This window comes from Schistocerca gregaria, chromosome 5 (genome assembly GCF_023897955.1).
Source record: "Schistocerca gregaria isolate iqSchGreg1 chromosome 5, iqSchGreg1.2, whole genome shotgun sequence".
NCBI classification, from domain to species: domain Eukaryota; kingdom Metazoa; phylum Arthropoda; class Insecta; order Orthoptera; family Acrididae; genus Schistocerca; species Schistocerca gregaria.
The window spans coordinates 74,845,271-74,870,267 of NC_064924.1; the positions used below are offsets into that span (position 1 = coordinate 74,845,271).

Consider the following 24,997-nt stretch of genomic DNA (forward strand, 5'->3'; position numbering starts at 1 on the left):
AAGAAATAATCACAGGGTGTGAGGAGATGTCGGTGACCAGAAGTGCAGAGCCAGGTCCTCAAGTCTCCTGCAACCGATCCAGCACTGAGGAAGGGAGTCATTCAGAAAGCCAAGTACATCATGGTGCCAGTGGTGTGGAGATCCATACTGCTGGAACATGAAGTCCTGGGAATCTTCCATAAATTGAAGGAACAGCCATTGTTCCAATGTATCGAGCTACGTGATCTATGTGTTTCCAGTTACAGTTCTTCCTGCGAAGAAAAATGGTCTAAAACATCTGTACAGGAAACGGCACAGAACATGTTGATCTTTGGCTAGTCTCTTTTGTGTTGAAGTGGTGAATGTGGATTTTCCAAACCCCATATGCGAACATTGTGTCTGTTGACTTTTCCACTAAGATGGAATGTTGCTTCGTCGCTAAAAATTACATGCTCTAGAAATGCGTCATCCTCCATCTTTGCTGCACATAACCACAAAATGCGAGACGCTTCTCTTTGTCACTGGGGTTGAAATCCTGCACAAGTAGTAATAGGTAGGGCTGGTATGGCCAACACTCTCTCAGAACTTACCATACTGATGGTTGGGATATTCCAAGTTCTCGGCTGGCTCTATTGGTAGACTTACTGGGGCTTTGCGTAAAACTTTATTGAATCTGTCAAACATCATCTTCTGATACACATGGTCGGCCTGTGCTTTTTCCTTTGGACTCACTCCCAGTCTGTTTAAATTGCTTAAATCAATGGCTCTGCTGTTCCTGAATTACATAAGTGATCTAGGTGATAATCTGAGCAGCCCCAGTGGATTGTTTGCAGATGACACTGTAATTTACCATCTATTAAAATCATCAGATGATCAATTCCAATTACAAAATGATCTAGAGAGACTTTCTTTATGGTGCAGAAAGTGGCAATTGGCACTAAACAAGGAAAAGTGTGAGGTCATCCACATGGGTACTAATAGAAATCCGATAAATTTTGGGTATACAATAAATTGCACAAATCTAAGGGCTGTCAGTTCGACTAAATACCTAGGAATTACAATTATGAGCAACTTAAATCGGAAAGACCACATAGACAATATTGTGGGGAAGGTTAAACAAAGACTGCGCTTTGTTGGCAGAACACTTAGAAGATGTGACAAACCCACTAAAGAGACAGCTTACATTTCACTTGTTCGTCCTCTGCTGGAATATTGCTGCGCTGTGTGGAATCCTCACCAGGTAGGATTGACAGGGGACATCGAAAAGGTGCAAAGAAGGGCAGATTGTTTCGTGTAATCGCGCAATAATGGTGAGAGTGTCACTGATATGATACGCGAGTTGGGAAGGCAATCACGGAAACAAAGGCAGTTTTCTTTGCAGCGAGATCTATTTACAAAATTTCAGTCACCAACTTTCTCTTCCGAATTCGAAAATATTTTGTTGACACCCTCCTACATAGGGAGAAATGATCATCGTAATAAAATAAGAAAAATCAGAGCTCAAACAGAAAGGTTTAGGTGTTTCTTTTTCCCACGCGCCATTCGAGAGTGGAATGGTAGAGAAGCAGTTTGAAAATGGTTTGATGAACCCTCTGCCAGGCACTTAAGTGTGAATTGCAGAGTAACCATGTAGATGTAGGTGTGCTAGTTGGTGGTTGACTACCGAATTTGGTATGCAATGCCCACTGCACCGCAATTTGCAACTCACTTTTCGCGAACTCAAGAATGTAGGAAACCTTGTGCTCCATAGTCACTATCTCACTCACAACTGACAGGGAAACGGAATGATGACCCTATTGCCATGTGAACTCTACAGGCCACTTCTGAAACCATCATCACCTGTCTGGTGCCACCCACCAAAAACTTAAAATTTCCTCTTTTCAATGGTATAAAGCTTTTTCAAACATATGAATTTTTGAAAATGGGTCCATTTTTTAGAATAACCCTGTATTTTGGGCTGTCTCAGATTTATTTAAATGGTGGTACAACTTCAGAGTGATATTATGACGAGGAAGCAAAATCTTTCATTCTGTGATTTTAACATATTTTCTTTCTATACTAATCTTGTCACCAGTTTTTTGATTTTATGCTTTCTTTAACTTTAGCATTTTATTTACGCTGATCAGCCAGAACATTATGACCACCTACGTAACAGCTGGATGTCCACCTTTGGCACGGATAATAACAGTGGCACATTGTGGCATGAAAGCAATGAAGCCTTGGTTGGTCATTGGAGGTACTTGGCACCGCACCTACACACACACAAATGATAAATTCAGAGGAGGGGGCAATGAGCTCTTACGCCACATTCAATCACATCCCAGATGTGTTCGATCGAGTTCTGATTCGGTGAGTTGGAGGCCAGCACATCAATTGGAACCCACCACTGCATTCCTCTTACCACTCTATCACACTCCTGATATTGTGACATGGTGCATTATCTCGTTGAAAAATGATACGTCCATCATGAAACAAGATCATGAATGGGTGTACATGGTCTGCAACCAGTGTACGATACTCCTTGGCCATCATGACGCATTGCATGAGCTTCACTGGACCCTTGTTCCCCAGAGCCATCACCTGCTAGTCTCCACCCTGCAGTACGGGTGTCAAGTGGTTCCCCCAGAATATGACAGGTTCGCACCCTCCCATTGGTAAGATCAAGAAGGTATTGGGATTCATCAGACAGTGCAACAATCTGACACTGCACCAACACCCATTGTTAATGATCATGTGCCCATTTCAGTCATAGTAGCCAATGTCATTGTGTTAACATTGGCACTTACACGGGTTGTCGGCTGTGGATGTCCAACATTAGGAGTGTTTGGTGCTCTGTGTGTTCAGAAACACTTGTGCTCTGCCCAGCATTAAAGTCTGATGTTGGTTCCCCCACGTTCTGTCACAGTTCAGTGCCTGCCGTGTTTTACCAGTGTGTCCACCCTATGACACCAAACATCTGTAATGAGAGGTGGCTGGACAACCCCACCATGTCTGGACATGATTTCAACTTAGTTTCACCACGTGTGGAAGACACTCGCCACAGCATTCCTCAAACACCCAACATGTTGTGCAGTTTCCGAAGTGCTCTTGCTAACCCTCTGGGCCATCACAATCTGCTCTTGGTGAAACTCAGGTAGATTGTGTGACTTCCCCATTCTACACACAGACAGCACACTCACCAATATTACATGCACCATGTATGTGTCTGCATGTATCAAGCATGTATCTGACCAGCAATTATTCCTTGCCATACGATGCTGCTATCACCTGGAGAGGTTTGCATCAATAGTAGGTCAGTAGTCATAATGTTCTGGCTGGTCAGTGTATATATGGTTACTGGTGCAAAATGTTTGAAATTCTCAAAAATAGGAATAGGAATAGACCATAAAGATAGAAAAATGATATGGAACCTGTACAAAAACGAGACAGCAGTTATCCGTGGACGGACAAAACAAGAAGAGGTGCAGATACGGAAAGGTGTCTGACAAAGTTGCGCACTATCCCCTGTTATCTTTAACATATACATTGAAGAGGCGCTGAGAAAAGTAAGGGAAAATTCACAGACAGGTGTAGTAATTCATGGCCAACGAATAGATATGATAAGATATGCCGATGATATAGCTGTCCTGGCTGAAAGTGAAGAAGATCTTGTAGTCCTACTGAATAGAATGGGTAAAGATATGGGTGAAGAATATAATATAAGAATTAATAAAGCAAAAACAAAAGTAATGTCATGTGACAAAGAAGATCAAGTGAAAGTCCAAGTTCATGGAGGCAATGAACTGCTTGAACAAGTTGATAAATTTACTTATCTGGGCAGTAATATTACCAGGGATGGAAGGAGCAAGGCAGAAGTGAGAAGTAGAATAGCTCAAGCAAAGGCTGCTTTTAACAAGAAGGAAAAACATATTAACATCCAAGAGCATCAGTCTTGAAATCAGGAAAAGATTTTTGAAATCATATGTGTGGATCGTGGCATGCTATGGGTGTGAAACATGGACTCTCGGCACAGAGGAAGACCAGAAGCTAAATTCTTTTGAAATGTGGTCCTATAGACAGATGCTCAAAATAAAATGTATCGACAATGTCACAAACGAAGTGGTTCTGGAAAGAGCAGGTGAGAAGAGAAGCTTCTGGAGTTTCATTGTTAAAAGAAGAGTGCAATTTACAGTCCATCTATTAAGACATAAAGGACTCCTGAACACAATCATAGAGGGATATGTTGAGGGAAAAAGACCAAGAGGAAGACCACGACTGAGGTACAGGGATCAAATCGTGAAAGATGTGGGATGTAACACCTATAAAGAAATGAAGAGAAAAGCTGAAAGATGCACAGAATGGAGACAAGCTGCCATTGTAGCTGTTGCAAACCAATCCGTGGATTGACCACTACAGAGAGGTACAAAGATGATAAGTATACAATAAGTACAAAAGAAACATAAGATTGAAATGCCAAGAAAGGATGCCTTGGGTTGAAAATGACCAATGGCAGGGATGCAGTAATTCTCTCCCTCTATTCAATCTGTACATCAAAGAAGCAACAGAGTAAATAAAAGATATGTTCATGAATGGGATTAAAATTCATGGTGAAAGGATATCTATCTATGATAAGATTTGCTGATGATATTTTATTCTCAAGGAAAGTGAAGAGGAACTTCCAGATCTGTTGAACTGAATGAACAGTCTAATGGGCACAGAATATGGACTGAGAGTGAACCAAAGAAAGGTGAAAGTAAAAATAATATAGAAGGAATATATTGCTACTCATTAGATAAAGGAGTCATCGAGAGACAGACAGGAAAAATGAAAAATAACACTAGAAATATTTTCTGATTTCAGATAAAGTCCTTCTTCAGAATTAGAACTCTTATAAATCCACACAAATTACACACATGCATGTGGCCACTATCTCTGGGCACTAAAGCCCAACTGTGACCATGTCATATGTAAGCAGCAAGTAGCGGGAGTGGGTAGTAGGGGTTTGTAGGAGGCATGGGGCACTGACAGGGAGGGATAGCAGGGAACAGGTGGAGTAATGTGCTACTGCTACCTGTGGGAGTGTGCAGGAATGTGTTGGGGACACGATAGGGCTGATAGGTCCAGCATCAAGAGGCTATACTGGGGGCTGGGGAAGCAAGTAGAGAAGTGGAAAGGAGTTGTAGGTGCATTGGTGCATTGGAAGGCATGTGAGTACTAGGGTGGTAGCAAGGAAGGGGATAGGGAGGAGGAGGACAGGCTACTCAAGTCAGAGACAGTCACATTTGGGCCTTAATGCCTAAGACGGTGGCCATGTGTTGTGTGTTCTAGTCTGAGTGTGTGTGAGTTCTACTTCTGAAGAAGTCTTTAGTCTGAAAGCTCAAAATATTGCTAGTGTTGTTTTTTTTCCGTCATGCAATTTAATGTCTCTTCTATGTGGTGAGTAGCAATCTGTCCTTCCCATATTGTTGTTATTCCATGCTAGACTTTCCATTGATTGAAAGATAAAAGTAATGAGAATTAGCAGAAATGAGATTAGCAATAAACTTAACATCAAAACTAGCAACTGTGTAGCAGCTGAGGTGAAGAAATTCTTTCATCCTGGGAGCAAAATAACTCATAGTGGATGAAGCAAGGAGGACATAAGAAAGCAGTTTAGTACGTGCAAATAGGACATTCACCACTAAAATAAGTTTATTAATGACAAATGACCTTAATTTGAGAAACAAATTTCTGAGAATGTATGTTTGGAGCCCAATATGGAAATAAATCACTGACAATGGGAAAACCAGAAAGGAAAGGAATCAAAACTTTTTAAATGTGATATCACAGAAGGATTAGAAATTTAAGTGCACGCTGAATCAGATAAGAAATGAGAAGGTTCTCTGCAGAGTTGACAAGGGAAGGAATGTGTGGAAAACATAAAATAGATGAAGGGCGAAGATAACACAATGCATTAAGACATCAGGGAATAGTTCCATAGTATTAGAAAGAGCCATAGAAAAGAAAAAATTGTAGATGAAAACGGAAATTGGAATATATCCAGCACATAACTGTCAATTGTGGGTGTAAGTGCTTCACTGAAATGAAGAGGTTGGCATAGGAAAGGAAGTCTTGGTCAACTGCATCAAACCACTCAGACAGGAGTGGGGGAGAATGTGATAAATACCTTTTTGTCATTGCTTTGTTTCCTTAGTATATTTTGCCAAGAAAAGCCTTTCAAGATAAAGAGACGTAAGTATGAGGCTCAGTTTGCTAACAATATGTTTTTTGCTACATCAGTATATGAAGCTTATGAATGTAATCTTTATTGCAACCATTGTAATGTATTCTAGGTTCGAGCATTTCACAAGTTTCTGGCTAAAACGGGCGGACATTCTGGAGGTTGGGATGAAGATGATCATTTGGCATTTCTGAGGATACGTACGAAACATCAAGGAAAGCAAGCATTCATGGAAGAAGTGCATGACTTAATGCCAGGTATGATAGTTATTATTGTGGAATAAATGTGATGCAGTTGTTAAATTGGTGGACTTTTAATTTGGAGGAGCTTGATTTGGATATTGCTCCAGCCATCTTAATTAATGTTATTTATTTCCTCGTCCATAACCTGAGACGAGATATAAAGCTACACAAAATTATAAGAGTAACCAAGAATACTGTGCCTGTCTTCAATAGCTTTCTCTATTGTTGAATTACGCATTTGTAATCTTCAATGTTCTTGGATACATGAGTGACACTGAAAATAAAAGTATGTGTTAATTACCACATAGAGGAGGCAGTGAGGTGCATACATGCACAATGAGATAGACTGCTAAAATATTAAGCTTTCAGACAAAGTCCTCCTTCCAAAATAGAAACACACACACACACACACACACACACACACACACGGGTCAGCTTTGTGCTACACATTGAAGGCTGCTACTCAGTCAGCTGACTGTGTGGGATACAATCCAGATAACAATAGGCGACCCGAAAGTATCAGTGTAAGATCAAAATAAATGCCTCTCACAGGTGAGAGAATTAAAATCCTAATGGTTAACTGCCGAAGCATTTGCAAGAAAGTAGCATAGTTTGAGCCACTCCTGAAAAGCAGTGAAGCTCAAATAATCCTAGATACAGGAAGGTGGTTGAAACCTGAAACTAATAGCACTGAGATTTTTGGAAAAATTTAAGTGTGTATCGAAAGGATAGGCAAACAGGAAATGGAATTGGTGTATTTGTCGCAATAGACAAGAAACTCAAATCCATAAAGATAGAAATTGAAACTGCATGTGAGATTGTTGGAGCAAGACTCAGTAAAAGGGGTGGGCGCCAAATGATAGATGGATCTTTCAGTCACCCACCATACTCATATCCTGATGTAACCAAAAACTTTAGAGAAAACTAACCACACTTCTCTTCTATGTTAAGTTCCCCAGTCATAGTGTAATCATCAGTGGTGACTTTAATCATCCAACAATCAATTGGGAAAATTACAGCTGTGTCAGTGGTGGGGGTGATGAGACATCCTGTGAAACATTACAAAATGGCTTCTCTGAAAACTAAATTGAGTTGATATTTTGAAATCCCACTCATGATGGAAATATATTGCATCTAATGGCAGCAAACAGACCTGACAACTTTGAGGATGTTCACACTGAAACTGGTATCAGTGACCATGACGTAGTTGTTGCAACAGTGATACCAATGTACAAAGGACAACTATAACAAGCAGAAAGATATATATATGTTAAGTAAACTGGATATACAATCACTGTAAAGAAACTTCTACACAAACAGAGATTATTCCATAATAGATGTAAAACAAAGCAGAGGGCTGTAGATAGAGAGATGCTGAATGAAACACATTTGGCTGTGAAGGGAGCAATACTTGAAACCTTTAGTGATTACCATAGCAGAATACAGCCAAATGATTTTTCACAAAACTGGAAGAAATTCTGGTCATATATGAAGGCACCAAAGTTAGTGTCCAGTCCGTAGTGGGTGAGGCAGGAATTGAAATTGAAGGTAGAAAATCAAAATTTGAAATGCTTGACTCTGTTTCCAAATGGACCTTTACAAAGGAAAACTCAGGAGAATTGCACTAATATAGTCTTCATACCACTGAAAAGATGAGTGACGTTGCAACTGAGTTAGCCTCTCTTCTAACAAGGGAACCTCCCCATCGTACCCCCCTCAGATTTAGTTATAAGTTGGCACAGTGGATAGGCCATGAAAAACTGAACACAGATCAGTCGAGAAAACAGGAAGAAGTTCTACATCTACATCTACATTTTCTGTGGCGGAAGGCACTTTACGTGCCACTGTCATTACCTCCCTTTCCTGTTCCAGTCACGTATGGTTCGCGGGAAGAACGACTGTCTGAAAGCCACCGTGCATGCTCTAATCTCTCTAATTTTACATTCGTGATCTCCTCGGGAGGTACAAGTAGGGGGAAGCAATATATTCGATACCTCATCCAGAAACGCACCCTCTCGAAACCTGGCGAGCAAGCTGAACCGCAATGTAGAGCGCCTCTCTTGCAGAGTCTGCCACTTGAGTTTGCTAAACGTCTCCGTAACGCTATCACGGTTACCAAATAACCCTGTGACGAATTGCGCCGCTCTTCTTTGGATCTTCTCTATCTCCTCCGTCAACCCGATCTAGTACGGATCCAACACTGATGAGCAATACTCAAGTAAAGGTTGAACAAGTGTTTTGCAAGCCACCTCCTTTGTTGATGGACTACATTTTCTAAGGACTCTCCCAATGAATCTCAACGTGGTACCCACCTTACCAACAATTAATTTTATATGATCATTCCACTTCAAATCGTTCTGCACGCATACTCCCAGATATTTTACAGAAGTAACTGCTACCAGTGTTTGTTCCGCTATCATATAATCATACAATAAAGGATCCTTCTTTCTATGTATTTGCAGTACATTTACATTTGTCTATGTTAAGGGTCAGTTGCCACTTCCTGCACCAAGTGCCTATCCGCTGCAGATCTTCCTGCATTTCGCTACAATTTTCCAATGCTGCAACTTCTGTGTACTACAGCATCATCCGCAAAAAGCCGCATGGAACTTCCAACACTATCTACTAGGTCATTTATATATATTGTGAAAAGCAATGGTCCCGTAACACTCCCCTGTGGCACACCAGAGGTTACTTTAACGTCTGCAGACGTCTCTCCATTGATAACAACATGCTGTGTTCTGTTTACTAAAAATTCTTCAATCCAGCCACACAGCTGATCCGATATTCCATAGGCTCTTACTTTGTTTATCAGGCGACAGTGCGGAACTGTATCGAATGCCTTCTGGAAGTCAAGGAAAATAGCATCTACCCGGGAGCCTGTATCTAATATTTTCTGGGTCTCATGAACAAATAAAGCGAGTTCAGTCTCACATGATCGCTGTTTCCAGAATCCATGCTGATTCCTACAGAGTAGATTCTGGGTTTCCAAAAACGACATGATACTCGAGGAAAAAACATGTTCTAAAATTTTACAACAGATCGACGTCAGAGATATAGGTTTGGGCCTACCTGTGCTCTTTTCCAATCATTTGGAACCTTCTGTTCCTCTAGAGACTTGCAGTACACGGCTGTTAGTAGGGGGCAAGTTCTTTCGCGTACTCTGTGTAGAATCAAATTGCTATCCCGTCAGGTCCAGTGGACTTTCCTCTGTTGAGTGATTCCAGTTGCTTTTCTATTCCTTGGACACCTATTTCGATGTCAGCCATTTTTTTGTTTGTGCGAGGATTTAGAGAAGGAACTGCAGTGCGGTCTTCCTCTGTGAAACAGATTTGGAAAAAGGTGTTTAGTATTTCAGCTTTACGCGTGTCATCCTCTGTTTCAATGCCATCATCATCCCGGAGTGTCTGGATATGCTGTTTCGAGCCACTTACTGATTTAAGGCAAGACCAGAACTTCCTAGGATTTTCTGTCAAGTCGGTACATTGAATTTTACTTTCGAATTCACTGAATGCTTCAAGCATAGCCCTCCTTACGCTAACTTTGACATCATTTAGCTTCTGTTTGTCTGAGAGGTTTTTGCTGTGTTTAAACTTGGAGTGAAGCTCTCTTTGCTTTCGCAGTAGTTACCTAACTTTGTTGTTGTACCATGGTGGGTTTTTCCCGTCCCTCACAGTTTTACTCAGCACGTACCTGTCTAAAACGCATTTTACGATTGCCTTGAACTTTTTCCATTAACACTTAATATTGTCAGTGTCGGAACTTAAATTTTCGTTTTGATCTGTTAGGTAGTCTGGAAGCTTCCTTCTATTACTCTTGCTAAACAGATAAACCTTCCTCCCTTTTTTTATATTCCTATTAACTTCCGTATTCAGGGATGCTGCAACGGCCTTATGATCACTGATTCCCTGTTCTGCACATACAGAGTCGAAAAGTTCGGGTCTGTTTGTTATCAGTAGGTCCTAGATGTTATCTCCACGAGTCGGTTCTCTGTTTAATTGCTCGAGGTAATTTTCGGATAGTGCACTCAGTATAATGTCACTCGATGCTCTGTCCCTACCACCCGTCCTAAACAACTGAGTGTCCCAGTCTATATCTGGGAAATTGAAATCTCCACCTAAGACTATAACATGCTGAGAAAATTTATGTGAAATGTATTCCAAATTTTCTCTATTGTTCTGCCACTGATGCTGCTGAGTCAGGAGGTCAGTAAAAGGAGACAATTATTAACCTAGCTCGGTTGTTGAGTGTAACCTCCACCCATAATGATTCACAGGAACTATCCACTTCTACTTCACTACACGATAAACTACTACTAACAGTGACAAACACTCCACCACCGGTTGCATGCAATCTATCCTTTCTAAACACCGTCTGTGCCTTTGTAAACATTTCGGCAGAATTTAACTCTGGCTTCAGCCAGCTTTCTGTACCTATAACAATTTCAGCTTCGGTGCTTTCTACCAGCATTTGAAGTTCTGGTACTTTACCAATGCAGCTTCGACAGTTTACAATTACAATACCGATTGCTGCTTGGTCCCCGCATGTCCTGACTTTGCCCCGCACCCTTTGAGGCTGTTGCCCTTTCTGTAGTTGCCCGAGGCTATCTAACCTAAAAAACTGCCCAGCCCACGCCACACAACCCCTGCTACCCGTGTAGCCGCTTGATGCGTGTAGTGGACTCCTGACCTATCCAGCGGAACCCAAAACCCCACTGCCCCATGGCACAAGTCGAGGAATCTGCAACCCACACGGTCGCAGAACCATCTCAGCCTCTGATTCAGACCCTCCACTCGGCTCTGTACCAAAGGTGTGCAGTCAGTCCTGTCGACGATGCTGCAGATGGTGAGCTCTGCATTCATCCCGCTAGCGAGACTGGCAGTCTTCACCAAATCAGATAGCTGCCGGAAGCCAGAGAGGATTTCCTCCGATCCATAGCGACACACATCATTGGTGCCGACATGAGCGACCATCTGCAGATGGGTGCACCCTGTACCCTTCATGGCATCCAGAAGGACCCTTTCCACATCTGGAATGACTCCCCCCGGTATGCACACAGCACACATTAGAAGTTGTGTGGAACTATGAAAAAAATAAGCAAAATATACAAACTGAGTAGTCCATGCGCAAGATAGGCAACATCATGAATAATGTGAGCTCAGGAGTGCCGTGGTTAGCGTGAGCACCTGCGGAATGAGAGGTCCTTGGTTCAAGTCTTCCTTCAAGTGAAAATTTTACTTTTTTTATTTTCGCAGAGTTATGATCTGTCCGTTTGTTCATTGACGTCTCCGTTCACTGTAATAAGTTTAGTGTCTGTGTTTTGCAACCGCACCGCAAAACTGTGTAGATGAAAGGACATGCCTCTCCAATGGAAACCGAAAACATTTGATCGCAAAGTCATAGGTCAACCAATTCCTACACTGTAAACGCCTCTGATATATTCTATACGTCACTGGTGACGGCATGTGCGTCACAAGACAGGAATATGTTGTCGACCCACCTAACTTGTACACTTGACGAATGGGTAAAAAGATTCTTCTACTTTACCCGATTTAGCTTTTCTTGTAGATGTGATTATCACTCCCAAAAAAGTGATGAAAACATAAGAGTTTGTCTGATAACAATTATCTGAAAATAAAAAATTAAACTTTTCACTCGAGGGAAGACTTGAACTAAGGACCTCTCGTTCCGCAGCTGCTCACGCTAACCACGGCACCACGGCACCATGGCACTCCTGAGCTCACACTATCCATGATGTTGCCTATCTTGCCATGGACTACTCAGTTTGTATATTTTGCTTATTTTTTCATAGTTCCACACAACTTCTTCCTGTTTTCTCGATTGATCTGTGTTCAGTTTTTCAAGGCCTATCCACTGTGCCAACTTATAACTAAATCTGAGGGGGGTGCGATGGGGAGGTTCCCTAGTAAGTATAATCTAATGTAGATCCCACAAACAGAAAACCATACCCAGTTCTTGGGGAAAAAATACAGGTCACACCCCTCTGCAAGGAGGGTGGTAGAAGGGATCCACAAAGCTACTATCCAATATCCTTGACATGGATTTGTTGTATAATCTTAGAACATATTCAGAGTTCAAATATAATGATGTATCTTGAACAGAATGATCTCCTTTATGCCAACCAGCAAGGATTCCGAAAACATTGATTGTGTGGAACCCAACTTGCACTTTTCTCACATGACATAATGAAAGCATTGTATCAAGGTGGTCACGTAGGTGAAGTATTTCTTGATTCCAGAATGAGATTTTCACTCTGCAGCGGAGTGTGCGCTGATATGAAACTTCCTGGCAGATTAAAACTGTGTGCCCGACCGAGACTCGAACTCGGGACCTTTGCCTTTCGCGGGCAAGTGCTCTACCAACTGAGCTACCGAAGCATGACTCACGTCCGGTACTCACAGCTTTACTTCTTCCAGTACCTCGTCTCCTACCTTCCAAACTTTACAGAAGCTCTTCTGCGAAACTTGCAGAACTAGCATTCCTGAAAGGAAGGATATTGCGGAGACATGGCTTAGCCACAGCCTGGGGGATGTTTCCAGAATGAGATTTTCACTCTGCAGCGGAGTGTGCGCTGATATGAAACTTCCTGGCAGATTAAAACTGTGTGCCCGACCGAGACTCGAACTCGGGACCTTTGCCTTTCGCGGGCAAGTGCTCTACCAACTGAGCTACCGAAGCACGACTCACGTCCGGTACTCACAGCTTTACTTCTGCCAGTACCTCGTCTCCTACCTTCCAAACTTTACAGAAGCTCTTCTGCGAAACTTGCAGAACTAGCACTCCTGAAAGAAAGGATATTGCGGAGACATGGCTTAGCCACAGCCTGGGGGATGTTTCCAGAATGAGATTTTCACTCTGCAGCGGAGTGTGCGCTGATACGAAACTTCCTGGCAGATTAAAACTGTGTGCCCGACTGAGACTCGAACTCGGGACCTTTGCCTTTCGCGGGCAAGTTCTCTACCAACTGAGCTACCGAAGCACGACTCACGTCCGATACTCACAGCTTTACTTCTGCCAGTACCTCGTCTCCTACCTTCCAAACTTTACAGAAGCTCTTCTGCGAAACTTGCAGAACTAGCACTCCTGAACGGAAGGATACTGCGGAGACATGGCTTAGCCACAGCCTGGGGGATGTTTCCAGAATGAGATTTTCACTCTGCAGCGGAGTGTGCGCTGATATGAAACTTCCTGGCAGATTAAAACTGTGTGCCCGACCGAGACTCGAACTCGGGACCTTTGCCTTTCGCGAGTTCGAGTATCGGTCGGGCACACTATTTTAATCTGCCAGGAAGTTTCATATCAGCGCACACTCCGCTGCAGAGTGAAAATCTCATTCTGGGAACATCCCCCACGCTGTGGCTAAGCCATGTCTCCGCGATATCCTTTCTTTCAGGAGTGCTAGTTCTGCAAGTTTCGCAGAAGAGCTTCTGTAAAGTTTGGAAGGTAGGAGACGAGGTACTGGCAGAAGTAAAGCTGTGAGTACCGGACGTGAGTCGGGCTTCGGTAGCTCAGTTGGTAGAGCACTTGCCCGCGAAAGGCAAAGGTCCCGAGTTCGAGTCTCGGTCGGGCACACAGTTTTAATCTGCCAGGAAGTTTTATTTCTTGATTTCCAAAAAGCATTCAACACAATACCACATCTACACTTATTGTCAAAAGTACGATTATGGGGTATCAAGTGAAATTTGTGAAGGGATTGAGGACTTTTTGGATACAGCGTGTTGTCTTGCATTGGAGAGTCATTGTCAGATGCAGAAGTAACTTTGAGTGTATCCCAGAGAAGTGTGCTGAGACCCTTACTGTTCATGTTGTGTAATAATGATCTTGCAGACAATCTTAATAGTAACCTCAGACGTTTTGCAGTTGATACAGTTATCTGTAGTGAAGTACTGTCTGAAAGAAGCTCAGATCTTGGTAAGATTTTAAAGTGGTGCAAAGATTGGAAACTTGCCTTAAATGTTCAAAAACGTAAAATTATGCACTTCATAAAACAAAATGTGATATCCTATGACTCTAATATTGGTGAGTCACTGTTGGAATTGGCCAACCCATACAAATACCTGTATAATGCTTTGCAGGAATGTGAAGTAGAATAATCACATAGGCTCAGTCGTGTGTAAAACTGGGGAAGTAATCAGTCTACAGTGAGATTGCTTATAAATCACTCATGTGACCTGTTCTAAAATATTGCTGAAGTTTGTGGGACCTGTACCAGATACAACTTGAACATATACAGAGAAGGGCAGCTCTAATGGTCACAGGTTATTTGATCCATGGGAGAGTGTCACAGAAATACAGAAGAAATGAACTGGCAGACTTTTGATGATAGATGTAAAATATCCTGAGAAGGTCTACTAACAAAGAAGAACTGGCTATAAATGACAACTCTAGGAATATACTGCAACCCCCTATGTATCAGTCACATAGGGATAATGAGGATAAGATTCGAATAATTAAAGCACCCGCAGAGGCATTCAAACAGTCATTCTCCCATGCTCCATATGTGAATCGAACAGGAAGAAACCCTGATAACTAGTACAATGGGCATACCCTATGCTATGCACTTCCGCAGTGTTTGCAGAGTATAAATGTAGCTGCTGCTGCAGAATATAGAAAGTGCAGGCTGTAAAGCATTCATTAAAGTGAAGTACATTGTGTTGAGCAGCATGATCAGCAAGTGGGTGGTCCAGCTGATTCTTGGCCACACTTGTGTCAGTGGCCATTCATGCTGACAGATAACTTCTTAGTTGTCATGCCCATGTAGAAAGCAGCACAATGGTTGCTGCTTTGTTTACAGATCCTTGTGCCTCTTTCTGTGTAGGCATGACAACTAACAAGTTGTCTGTCCACATGAATGTCCACCACCAAACTGTGGCCTAGTAGACCACCCATTTGCTGAACATGCTGCCCAGCATGATGTGCTTCACTTTAATGACTGCTTTGCAGCCTGTGCCATCTGAATTCTTCTCACCAAAACCAGCTTTTCTGAGCTGCGCAGGAGGGAACCCTCCCTAAAGCATATCCTTTGATCCTGTAACTCACCCTACCTCAACCTTCACTGGTCCCTGTCCTGCACACATCTACCCCTTTCCTTGCTTCCATTCCAGCATTATACGCACCTTCTGTCCCACCAATCTCTCCTCTCCTATTCCCCTCCCTTTGCCCGTCTCTTACCCTTCCCCATGCCATAGCACCCAGACACTTCACGAATTTGCTTTATCCCATTCCCTGTACTTTCCAACAGGCAGCACAGCATATTCCCTCATCCCTACTTCGCTGTCCTTCCCCTCTCCCTCCTTCAGCCCGTGCTTGACTCCTCCTTACCCTCACTGCCCACCCAAGCAGACTGCAGCTCTCATCAGACCCAGTTGGGTTCTAGCACCTGGAGACAGTCGTTGTGTGTGTGTGTGTGTGTGTGTGTGTGTGTGTGTGTGTGTGTGTGAGAGTGTGTACACAATTTATTTGTCCCTGTTGTGAGGGAGTTTACATAAAGAATATGCAGTTAGCAGTGTGCAAATACTAGTATGTCTACCTCTGTATCTACAAGATTACTCTGCAGTTCACAATTAAGTGCCTGGCTGAGGGTTCATAGAACCATCTTTAATCTACTTCTCTCCCATTCCTTTGTCGAGCAGCGCGCAGGAAAAGGAACACTTAAAGCCTTCTGTGCGAGCTCTGATTTCTCTTATTTTATTATGATGATAATTTCTACCTGTGTAGGTGGGCACCTGAGAGGGTTCCTGGGGGGGGGGTTTGCGGCGGCGCCAATGGGGGCCGAATGGCACATTAATCCTGGGTGTGGTGCGGTGTTGGGTGTTGTTGGGGTGGGTGGACTACTGTGACCTGTTGTGGGGTTGTGAACCACTGAGGGCTAAGGTGGGATGATGCATCTCCGTCATTTCTAGGTCCTCGGTTTAAATTCACAATACAATACATTATCACAGCATTGCTAACAGTTTGAGGAACCAGGATGCATATGCAAGAAGAGAACCACATGACAGCCATCTGTTGTGGATGAAATAGTGAAAAACACTCATACGATCTACAAAAGAAGCCCCAGAAAATTCACAAGTCATGCCAGCAGAGAAGAGTTGTGTAAACCCTCATCACCAGTTTTGGAAAGGTCTTCTCACTATTGTTGTGGAGTCTGAGTTGGCACTGCTGTTCCGGTAGGCCAAGCTTGTGAATTTGTGAAACAATTTGTGGTGCAGTACAGCACTAAGACAATGTCTTCCTGCCACAATTGCACAGCTATGCCCCAGGGTCAGGTAACAGGATAGGAGAATGAAAGTTCTACCGCACTTCAGCAAATTAGTAGTGAAGTCCCGTCCCACAAGTGATTTAAAAAGATGTGCTTATCTTTGTGACTTGTTGAATAATGAAGTATGCAACACTGTGTGTAATATAACACAGAAACACCCTCGATTGCGAAGTGCTAATAATCATAGGTAAACTTCACAGTATATAGCAAATGTAGTCTACAACTGTCTGTTCACTTCTAAGAGTTCACTAAATAATGTTCCCTGTCTAAGTCAGCCCTGGATGATGATCTATAACCAAGTGGGTGAGAGCTGCTCTTCTATGTTCCAAGCAGGCTTCTGTCTTTTGTCGTTCAGTCATTGACGGATTGTACTTAGTCAGCAATTGGCTGAGGCGAAGTCTATAGCTCTATCCTTAGCACTGCCTGCGGCACTGGTGGAACTCATGTAAATGGTGAGTCTTTATGGCACTGGCACCAGCTCGCATCTTTGCGCCTGTGGTGCTTTTGTTCAGGTGACATAGCAAAGTGAATGGTTTCAGAGTCAGGCTTGTGTTCTCCGACAAAGCCACACTTCACTGAAATGGCAGAAAAAGTGACCGAGCATAATTTGAGAATATGGGGGTACATAAAACCCTTATGCCTCTCTGGAACGTAAATGAGATTCTCCGAAACTTAACTAACGTATTCTGCCTTATTCTTTTCTTTTTCACAGAGTCTACCGTTCGGGCTTAACCTATCTTACTACGCTTTCTGGTTGTCACCTCTGTTGACAGATAATGTACCCAACTTTATTTTGCAGCAGGACAAAGCTGTGCCACATTGGCAAATCTGATAGGTAATCACCTCAGTGAACATCTTCCACATGCTAGGTTTTTCATTCTGAGTCAAATGATGTGCCGTTCATGTTGTGTCTGTTACCCAAGGATTTCTACTAGCCCTTGTCTTTTTACCTACTTGATCCTCTGCTGCCTTCACTACTTCATCCCTCAAAGCTACCCATTCTTCTTCTACTGTATTTCTTTCCTCCATTCCTGCCAATTGTTCCCTAATGCTCTCCCTGAAACACTGTACAACCTCTGGTTTAGTCAGTTTATCCAGGTCTCATCTCCTTAAATTCCCACCTTTTTGCAGTTTCTTCAGTTTTAATCTACAGTCCATAACTAATAGATTGTGGTCAGAGTCCACGTCTGCCCCTGGAAATGTCTTACAATTTAAAACCTTGTTCCTAAATCTCTGTCTTACCATTATGTAATCTATCTTAAACCTGTCAGTATCTCCAGGCTTCTTCCATGTATACAATCTTCTTTTATGATTCTTGAACCAAGTGTTAGCTATGATTAGGTTGTGCTCTATACAAAATTCTACCAGGTGGCTTCCTCTTTTATTTCTTCCCCCTAATCCATATTCACCTACTACGTTTCCTTCTCACCCTTTTCCTACTACCGAATTCCAGTCACCCTTGACTATTAAATTTTCATCTCCCTTCACTATCTGAATAATTTCTTTTATTTCATCATACATTTCTTCAATTTCTTCTTCATCTGCAGAACTAGTAGACATATAAACTTGTACTACTGTGGTAGGTGTGGTCTTCGTATCTATTTTGGCCACAATAATGTGTTCGCTATGCTGTTTGTAGTAGCTTACCCGCATTCCTATTTTACTATTCATTATTAGACCTACTCCTGCGTTATAACCCTGTAGTCACCTGACCAGAAGTCTTGTTCCTCCTGCCACCGAACTTCACTAATTCCCACTATATCTAACTTCAACCTATCCATTTCCCTTTTTAAATTTTCTAACCTATCTGCCCGATTAAGGGCTCTGACATTCCACGCTCCGATCCGTAGAACGCCAATTTTCTTTCTTCTGATAACGACATCCTCTTGAGCAGTCCCCGCCTGAAGATCCGAATGAGGGACTATTTGACCTCTGGAATGTTTTACCCAAGAAGACGCCATCATCATTTAACCATACAGTAAAGCTGCATGCCCTCTGGAAAAATTATGGCCGTAGTTTCCCCTTGCTTTCAGCCGTTCGCAGTACCAGCACAGCAAGGCTGTTTTGGTTAGTGTTACAAGGCCAGATCAGTCAATCATCCAGACTGTTGCCCCTGCAACTACTGAAAAGGCTGCTGCCCCTCTTCAGGAACCACACATTTGTGTGGCCTCTCAACAGATACCCCTCCGTCGTGGTTGCACCTACGGTACAGCTATCTGTATCGCTGAGGCACGCAAGCCTCCCCACCAATGGCTAGGTCCATGGTTCATGGGGTGGGGGGGAGGGGAGGCATGTTTTATGTACCTTAATTTCCCCAGGACTTACAGCAGCTAATGCAATGGATAGTCAGTACGGTTAACTTCGTTGATCAGGCTACATTTGAACGATGTTGGACATTAGCTGTGTCACAAATGGAGCCCACATCATCAAACACCTGTGAATGTCCATAGGAACTGAGAGATTTAACCTTTCAGTCTGTAGGTGTATTTCTGAAATAAAGTCATTACTCTAGTCACAGGAATATGTACTTTTTGTCCACTTAATTTTGAATCACCTTGTATAGAACTTCACGACTTTTGCAAAAATGTCTGCTGCCATTATGATGTAACAGAAATATGTGTTAGCTTTTGGCAATGGTCCAGGCAATTCCATCACATCTGGTAGTAAAACTCCTTTGCATTGGCTCTCTGCCTTTCAGAGCAGCCACCTTGACCCTTTGACCATTGACGCTTTTTTAAACCACCTAATGCTGTGTTTGCCTATAGAGCAGATAAAGTTAAACAGTGATTGGGAGACCTTTATAAAGATAGTTTGAAAATGTGACTAAAAATTAATTCTGATAACACTAAATATTATGTTAACAACTCATGAAAGAGAAAGTTATAAAATTAACAGTGAAGTCAGACTCAGTTGATTAGTTTTTGTATTTACAGCAGATGAAGCCAATGACTGGATAGACAGCTACATAAATAAATGTAAAAGTAAAAATAGATTGGAATGCTATTAATAAAACAAATATGAAGGTCGTGTACAAAGTAAGTTCCGTGCTACGATCGCAGTTCCAAGCATGGACGGGAGTTACTCTGGCTCAAGGAGAAGAAATGTACGACATTTTCAGATTGCTGCTGCAGACATGTGCTATGTAGTGCTTCTTTATAATGTCAGCCGCAGTTGAAAATGCCACTGTGTGTGAAATCAGATCTGTGATCGTTTTCTAAATGCAAAGAAAGTTAAACCAAAGGAAATTCATTGGCAAATCTGTGAGGTTTACGGACAAAATGCTACAAGTGATTCAATGGTTAGAAGATGGGTCAGGTCAGACATGTGCACGATGAAGAATGAAGTGGATGCCCGTCTATGGTTACTCATGAATTGGTTCACACAACTGAAGAGAAGATGAAGTACAACCATAACTGTACACTTAATGCCTTTGCTGTGGAATTTCCGCAAATCTCACGATCGCCAATTCATGAAATTGTTACTGAAAAATTGAAATTTCAAAAACTTTGCTCATGTTGGGTACCCGAACTTCTTACTAAACAACACAACAAAACAACGGATGGGCAGTGCACATCAGTTTTTGACACACTACAATGAAGTTGGCGATGGTTTTATCTTTCGGATAGTCACTGGGGATGAAACTTGCGTATCATCCAACACCCCTGAAATAAAACGTCAATCAGTGGAATGGAGGCACACTTCATCCCCAGTTAAGGTTAAGCCTGAGCAAATCTTGACACCTCAAAAAGTCATGTGCATTGTTTTTTGGGACAGAAAAGGTATTTTGCCGACTGATTTCTTACCACAAGGCCATACAATCAATTCACATGGTTACTGCGAGACCATTAAGAAATTGCGCCATGCAATACAGAACAAGTGCTGAGGATTACTATCAAAAGATGTTGTTTTTTTCCGCAATAATGCCTGACCTCACAGGGCGAATGTGACCAAACAACTCTTAGGGAATTTCCCTGGGACGCATTTCCCTGGGACGCATTTCATCACCCTCCGTACAGCCCAGACCTCGCTCCTAGTGACTTTAATCTCTTTTTACACCTAAAATCTGTCCTTCGTGGGCAACATTTCAATGATGATGATGAGCAGAAAGAACATGGTACCACATGGTTGAATACACAGGTGGCAACCTTCTATGAAGAAGGTATACAAAAACTTGTGCTACGCTATGACAAGTGCCTACAAAATTTTGTAAGTTATGTAGAAAAGTAGTTTAACAGTTGTAGATTTTTGTACAATAAATATTTTTTCTGTATCTGTACATATTTGTTTTATATAATCAAATGGAACTTACTTTGTGGAAATACCTCGTACATAGTTATATGTGTGGTGTCTGTTCTTTCAGACATGTCTGAAAGAGCAGACACCATTTTGATCATGTAGCCATTATTGATCAAGACGCAAAGAAATTACGTAGCTGTTAGTGGTCATTGATTTACATCAATGGGAAAAGTTGAACATTTTTGCTAGACCAGGATTCTAACCCAATTCTTCTGTTTACTAGGCAAATGCTCTGACCACTGAGCCATCTGGACACAGTGGTCATTGCAGTTGCACAGATTACCCTATCACACTTAATGAGGAAAATGGGAAGGGGCACTGCATCAGTAATGTGTGAATATGTTGAAAATTTTGGTTTGACAGGAGGTGTGCTAGAGTAGACCATGCCACTGCAATGACTACGGTGTCTGGATGGCACAGTGGTCAGAGCATGTGTCTAGTAAACAGAAGATCGAGCTTAGAATCCTGGTCCAGCACAAATTTTCAACTTTTCCCATTGATGTAAGTCAATACCCAGTTGCAGCTACATATTGTAATTGCCCTGTGTCTTAAATACATAGTTTTTTTTAATGTACCCTGAAAAGAAAAATTTACAGTCAGCGTATACTACCAGTTTTTACTTATGAGATATGAACTTTTAATATAAAGAGCCATTCAAAACTGAGGGTTGTCCAATAAGAGAAACAGAGATGAGTATTAGGAAGTACAAGGTGAATGTATACAAAGTAGGGCTCCACCAATTGTGTCAGGCGCATGTGACCAGTGAGAGAGCTTCATTGGAATGTGGAAGAACCATAACTGGAAGACACCTGAAGATAGATTCCACTTATCTGACAAAAATCTCCTTACAGAGCTTCAAGAATGAGTATTAAGTGAGGGATGTAGGAGTATACTACTGTTTCCCACAAGTGACTTGCTTAGGAGACATGATCAGGAGATTACACTGATTACATTGTTCACAGAGCCTTTTAAACAGTCATTCCTCCTGCAGTCCATATGTCAATGAACTGGGAAGAAATCCTAATGTATTGTAAATGGGAAATACTCTCCACCAACCATTTCACAATGGTTTGTAGAAAATGGTTGTTGTAGATTTAACAATCTGGAGTGGAAGCCATAATTGTGGTTGAAATTAAAATGAAATGGAGATGTGTGAGGCCCACAACCAGCTGATGAATAGTAGGTAGGCAAAGATAGTTTTTTGAGATGAGACCCAAGTTTCGCCTCGGGTACAATCAACAACCAATTCCAACATCATAGGTGGCTAGTAAAGTCATAACTGGTAATTCACATAACATGGTGGTCATTAAAGAATATGTAAATACAAAATACTTAAAAGAACTTCTAAAATTTTCATTCTTTTTTAAATCATGCTAATTTCCTCTCATGTAGAGGTCTGTTTCACTGTTTCGTACATGCTGTTACCCCAATTTCCTGAATAGAATGGTGCCTTTGAACAGTTTTGTTCTGAAAATTAGTTTTTGTATTAACTTTTGTTTATATATTAATCTGATGCTGCCTGCTAAATATATTTATTCGATTGTTGTTTATATGATACTGGAGAATCATAGAAGAATGCAAACTTAAGTAAGCATAAAGACCTTACTCACCATACTGTGAAAGTAATGAGTGATGGATTGCCATATAAAAAAGTCTTGTACTTGGTAGGTCAGCTTATGACCATATGTCTTTATTCAAAGTAAGCACACTCATTGTCAATTGCATTGTCCTGATCTGTCGCCCGACAGGGGTGAGCTGTTGTCACAGGCAGAGAAGATGAAATGAAGATATGGGTGAGAGGAAGGAAGGGACAAGGGATGATGAGGGAGACATAGCTGGGAAAAGGCTGTAGTATGATGCCAGAGAAAGTTCACACTGCTGCAGGCAAAGGTAGGTAGTTGCATGTTGCACATTATCATGCAAGACAGGGATTTGTAAGGGAGGTGTAGGATACAACAGAAACAAAGACGGAGGAGGGTGCTGAGAAAACAGTGTGAATGAGGATCCATAGAAATACAAATTCATCTAAAGTAGAGGGGGGATGTACAAAGAAGTAGCAGCTCGATTGAAAACATGGAGGTGGCAGACAAATGTGCACACTCCAAAGAAGAATACAAATTCTTTTTTAATTTATTTGTATTAGAAGCATTAATACAAAGAAACACAAAAAAGGTATCATGAAATACATAAGTCAGCTAACTTCAAGTAAACACGAAACAATGGAAAATCCAGGATGGAATAATGACAGTAATATGAAAAGAATAGATTTCTACTCACTATATAGAGGAGATGTTGAGTCACAGACAGGCACAACAAAAATGCTGCTACACATTTAAGCTTTTAGCCGAAAGGTCTTCTTGTAAAGCAGAAAACACATGCACATTCACATAAGTACACACACACACACACACACACACACACACACACACACACACACGCACACACACACGGACACGGATGCCAGCCTCTCCCTCCAGCCTGGTGCTCTGTCTGCTGTCCGTGCCCAGTCACGGACTCACATTATGTGTCCCCTTCCCCACTCTTCCCGCTGCCATTCTTCCATTTGCAGTTCATGCCCAGAGATGTGGTGGTGACGTCTCAGCTCTTGCTCCGCTAGCCCTTGAAGTCAGTTCATTGTGGGATATCTCCTTCCTTCTCCTAATCAGACTAAGTGCATGTTCCCAAGCCTTACTAAGTATGCAGTCACCATCATGATTAATCAGTGGTTCTCTTACTCAAATTTCGATAGGTTCTTTTATGACTCAGTCTCAGAAGACGGATTTGTGTATCAGAATATTAATATATAACTATATTATGAAAAGGAAAGTTGCTACTCACCATATAGTGGAGAGTGCATGATGGGAGTACACCTGGGTGGGGGTAAGGAGGAGGCTGGGACGAGGAGGGGGAATATGGTGCGGGTGGTGGACAGTGAAGTGCTGCAGGTTAGACACAGGGCTGGGGAGAGGTGGGGAGGGGGCTGGGGGACTAGCGGAGAAGGAGAGAAGTAAAACGACTGGGTGTGATGGTGGAATGACAGCTGTGAAGTGCTGGAATGGGAACAGGGAAGTGGTGGATGGGTGAGGACAGTGACAAATGTAGGTTGAGGCCAGGAGGGTTACGGGAACGTAGGAACATTACTATGGTCATAATCCATTATGTGTAATTTTATTAGGTAATGTTCCATTACTGACTTGTTAGGCTGCTGCAGTCTGGTTTGCCATGATGTCCGCAGCAATGATCTTCAGCAGTATGCACTGTCTTACCTGAAGCATTTGAGATTGGCTTGGACTGTGTGGTGGTTTGTTACACTTCCTCTTACATCAAACACTTAAATAAGTTGCCACATGAACATACAATGAGTTTTGCTTACTGAATAATCAGTCACTGTTACGTATTATTAATCAGGGTCCAGCTAGTCTGTGACCTAAATCTATGTGTATTCTTCCTCCAACTTGACTTAGACTTGACCTCTTTACAGGCTGCAGATAAAGCTGCTGAAAATTAACTTCTAGTTCTCATTCACTCCACCACATAAATTGGAAGTGAGGCTCAATTCACCTTCTTGTATTATCTTCAAAATTACAACTCGATACATGATAATTGAGGACAGTTGCCAATTCATATACTGCCTCTCTGTGCTATGTACATAACAGACCTGATATTGAACTTGATAATTATCAATTACAATATCTTTATTATCTTTGACATTTCACATTCTTAGATTTCATGGAGCTCTTTCTTCCGCACCGCCTACTCTATGGGACTCCTGTCTCCACCTCAGAAGGTGTGGTTGTCTGACTACTACCCACTTCCATACAGTCACTGGATCGTTATCTCTGGTATCAGCACCTACGATTTAAAATGCTTCCCAACAGTGGGGTGCTCAGCACTTATCAACTACTGTGTCACAAACATCTTTTCTCTGAAATATGTATGTAAGGATGTGATACTTCTCATTCAAGGAATGGGATGTATACTACGTATCTTTCCACTAATGTA

The 24,997-nt window shown here is 42.1% G+C and overlaps 1 protein-coding gene across 1 annotated transcript in view; it reads left to right on the forward strand.

Annotated features, from left to right (window-relative positions):
• LOC126273022 (coiled-coil domain-containing protein 112-like) overlaps positions 1-24,997 on the forward strand; it is a 135,135-nt gene that overhangs the window by 18,789 nt on the left and 91,349 nt on the right. Inside the window, exon 6 of the mRNA XM_049976399.1 lies at positions 6,291-6,435. Within this exon, the coding sequence (XP_049832356.1) occupies positions 6,291-6,435 (145 nt within the window). The remainder of the gene's footprint in view (positions 1-6,290; positions 6,436-24,997) is intronic.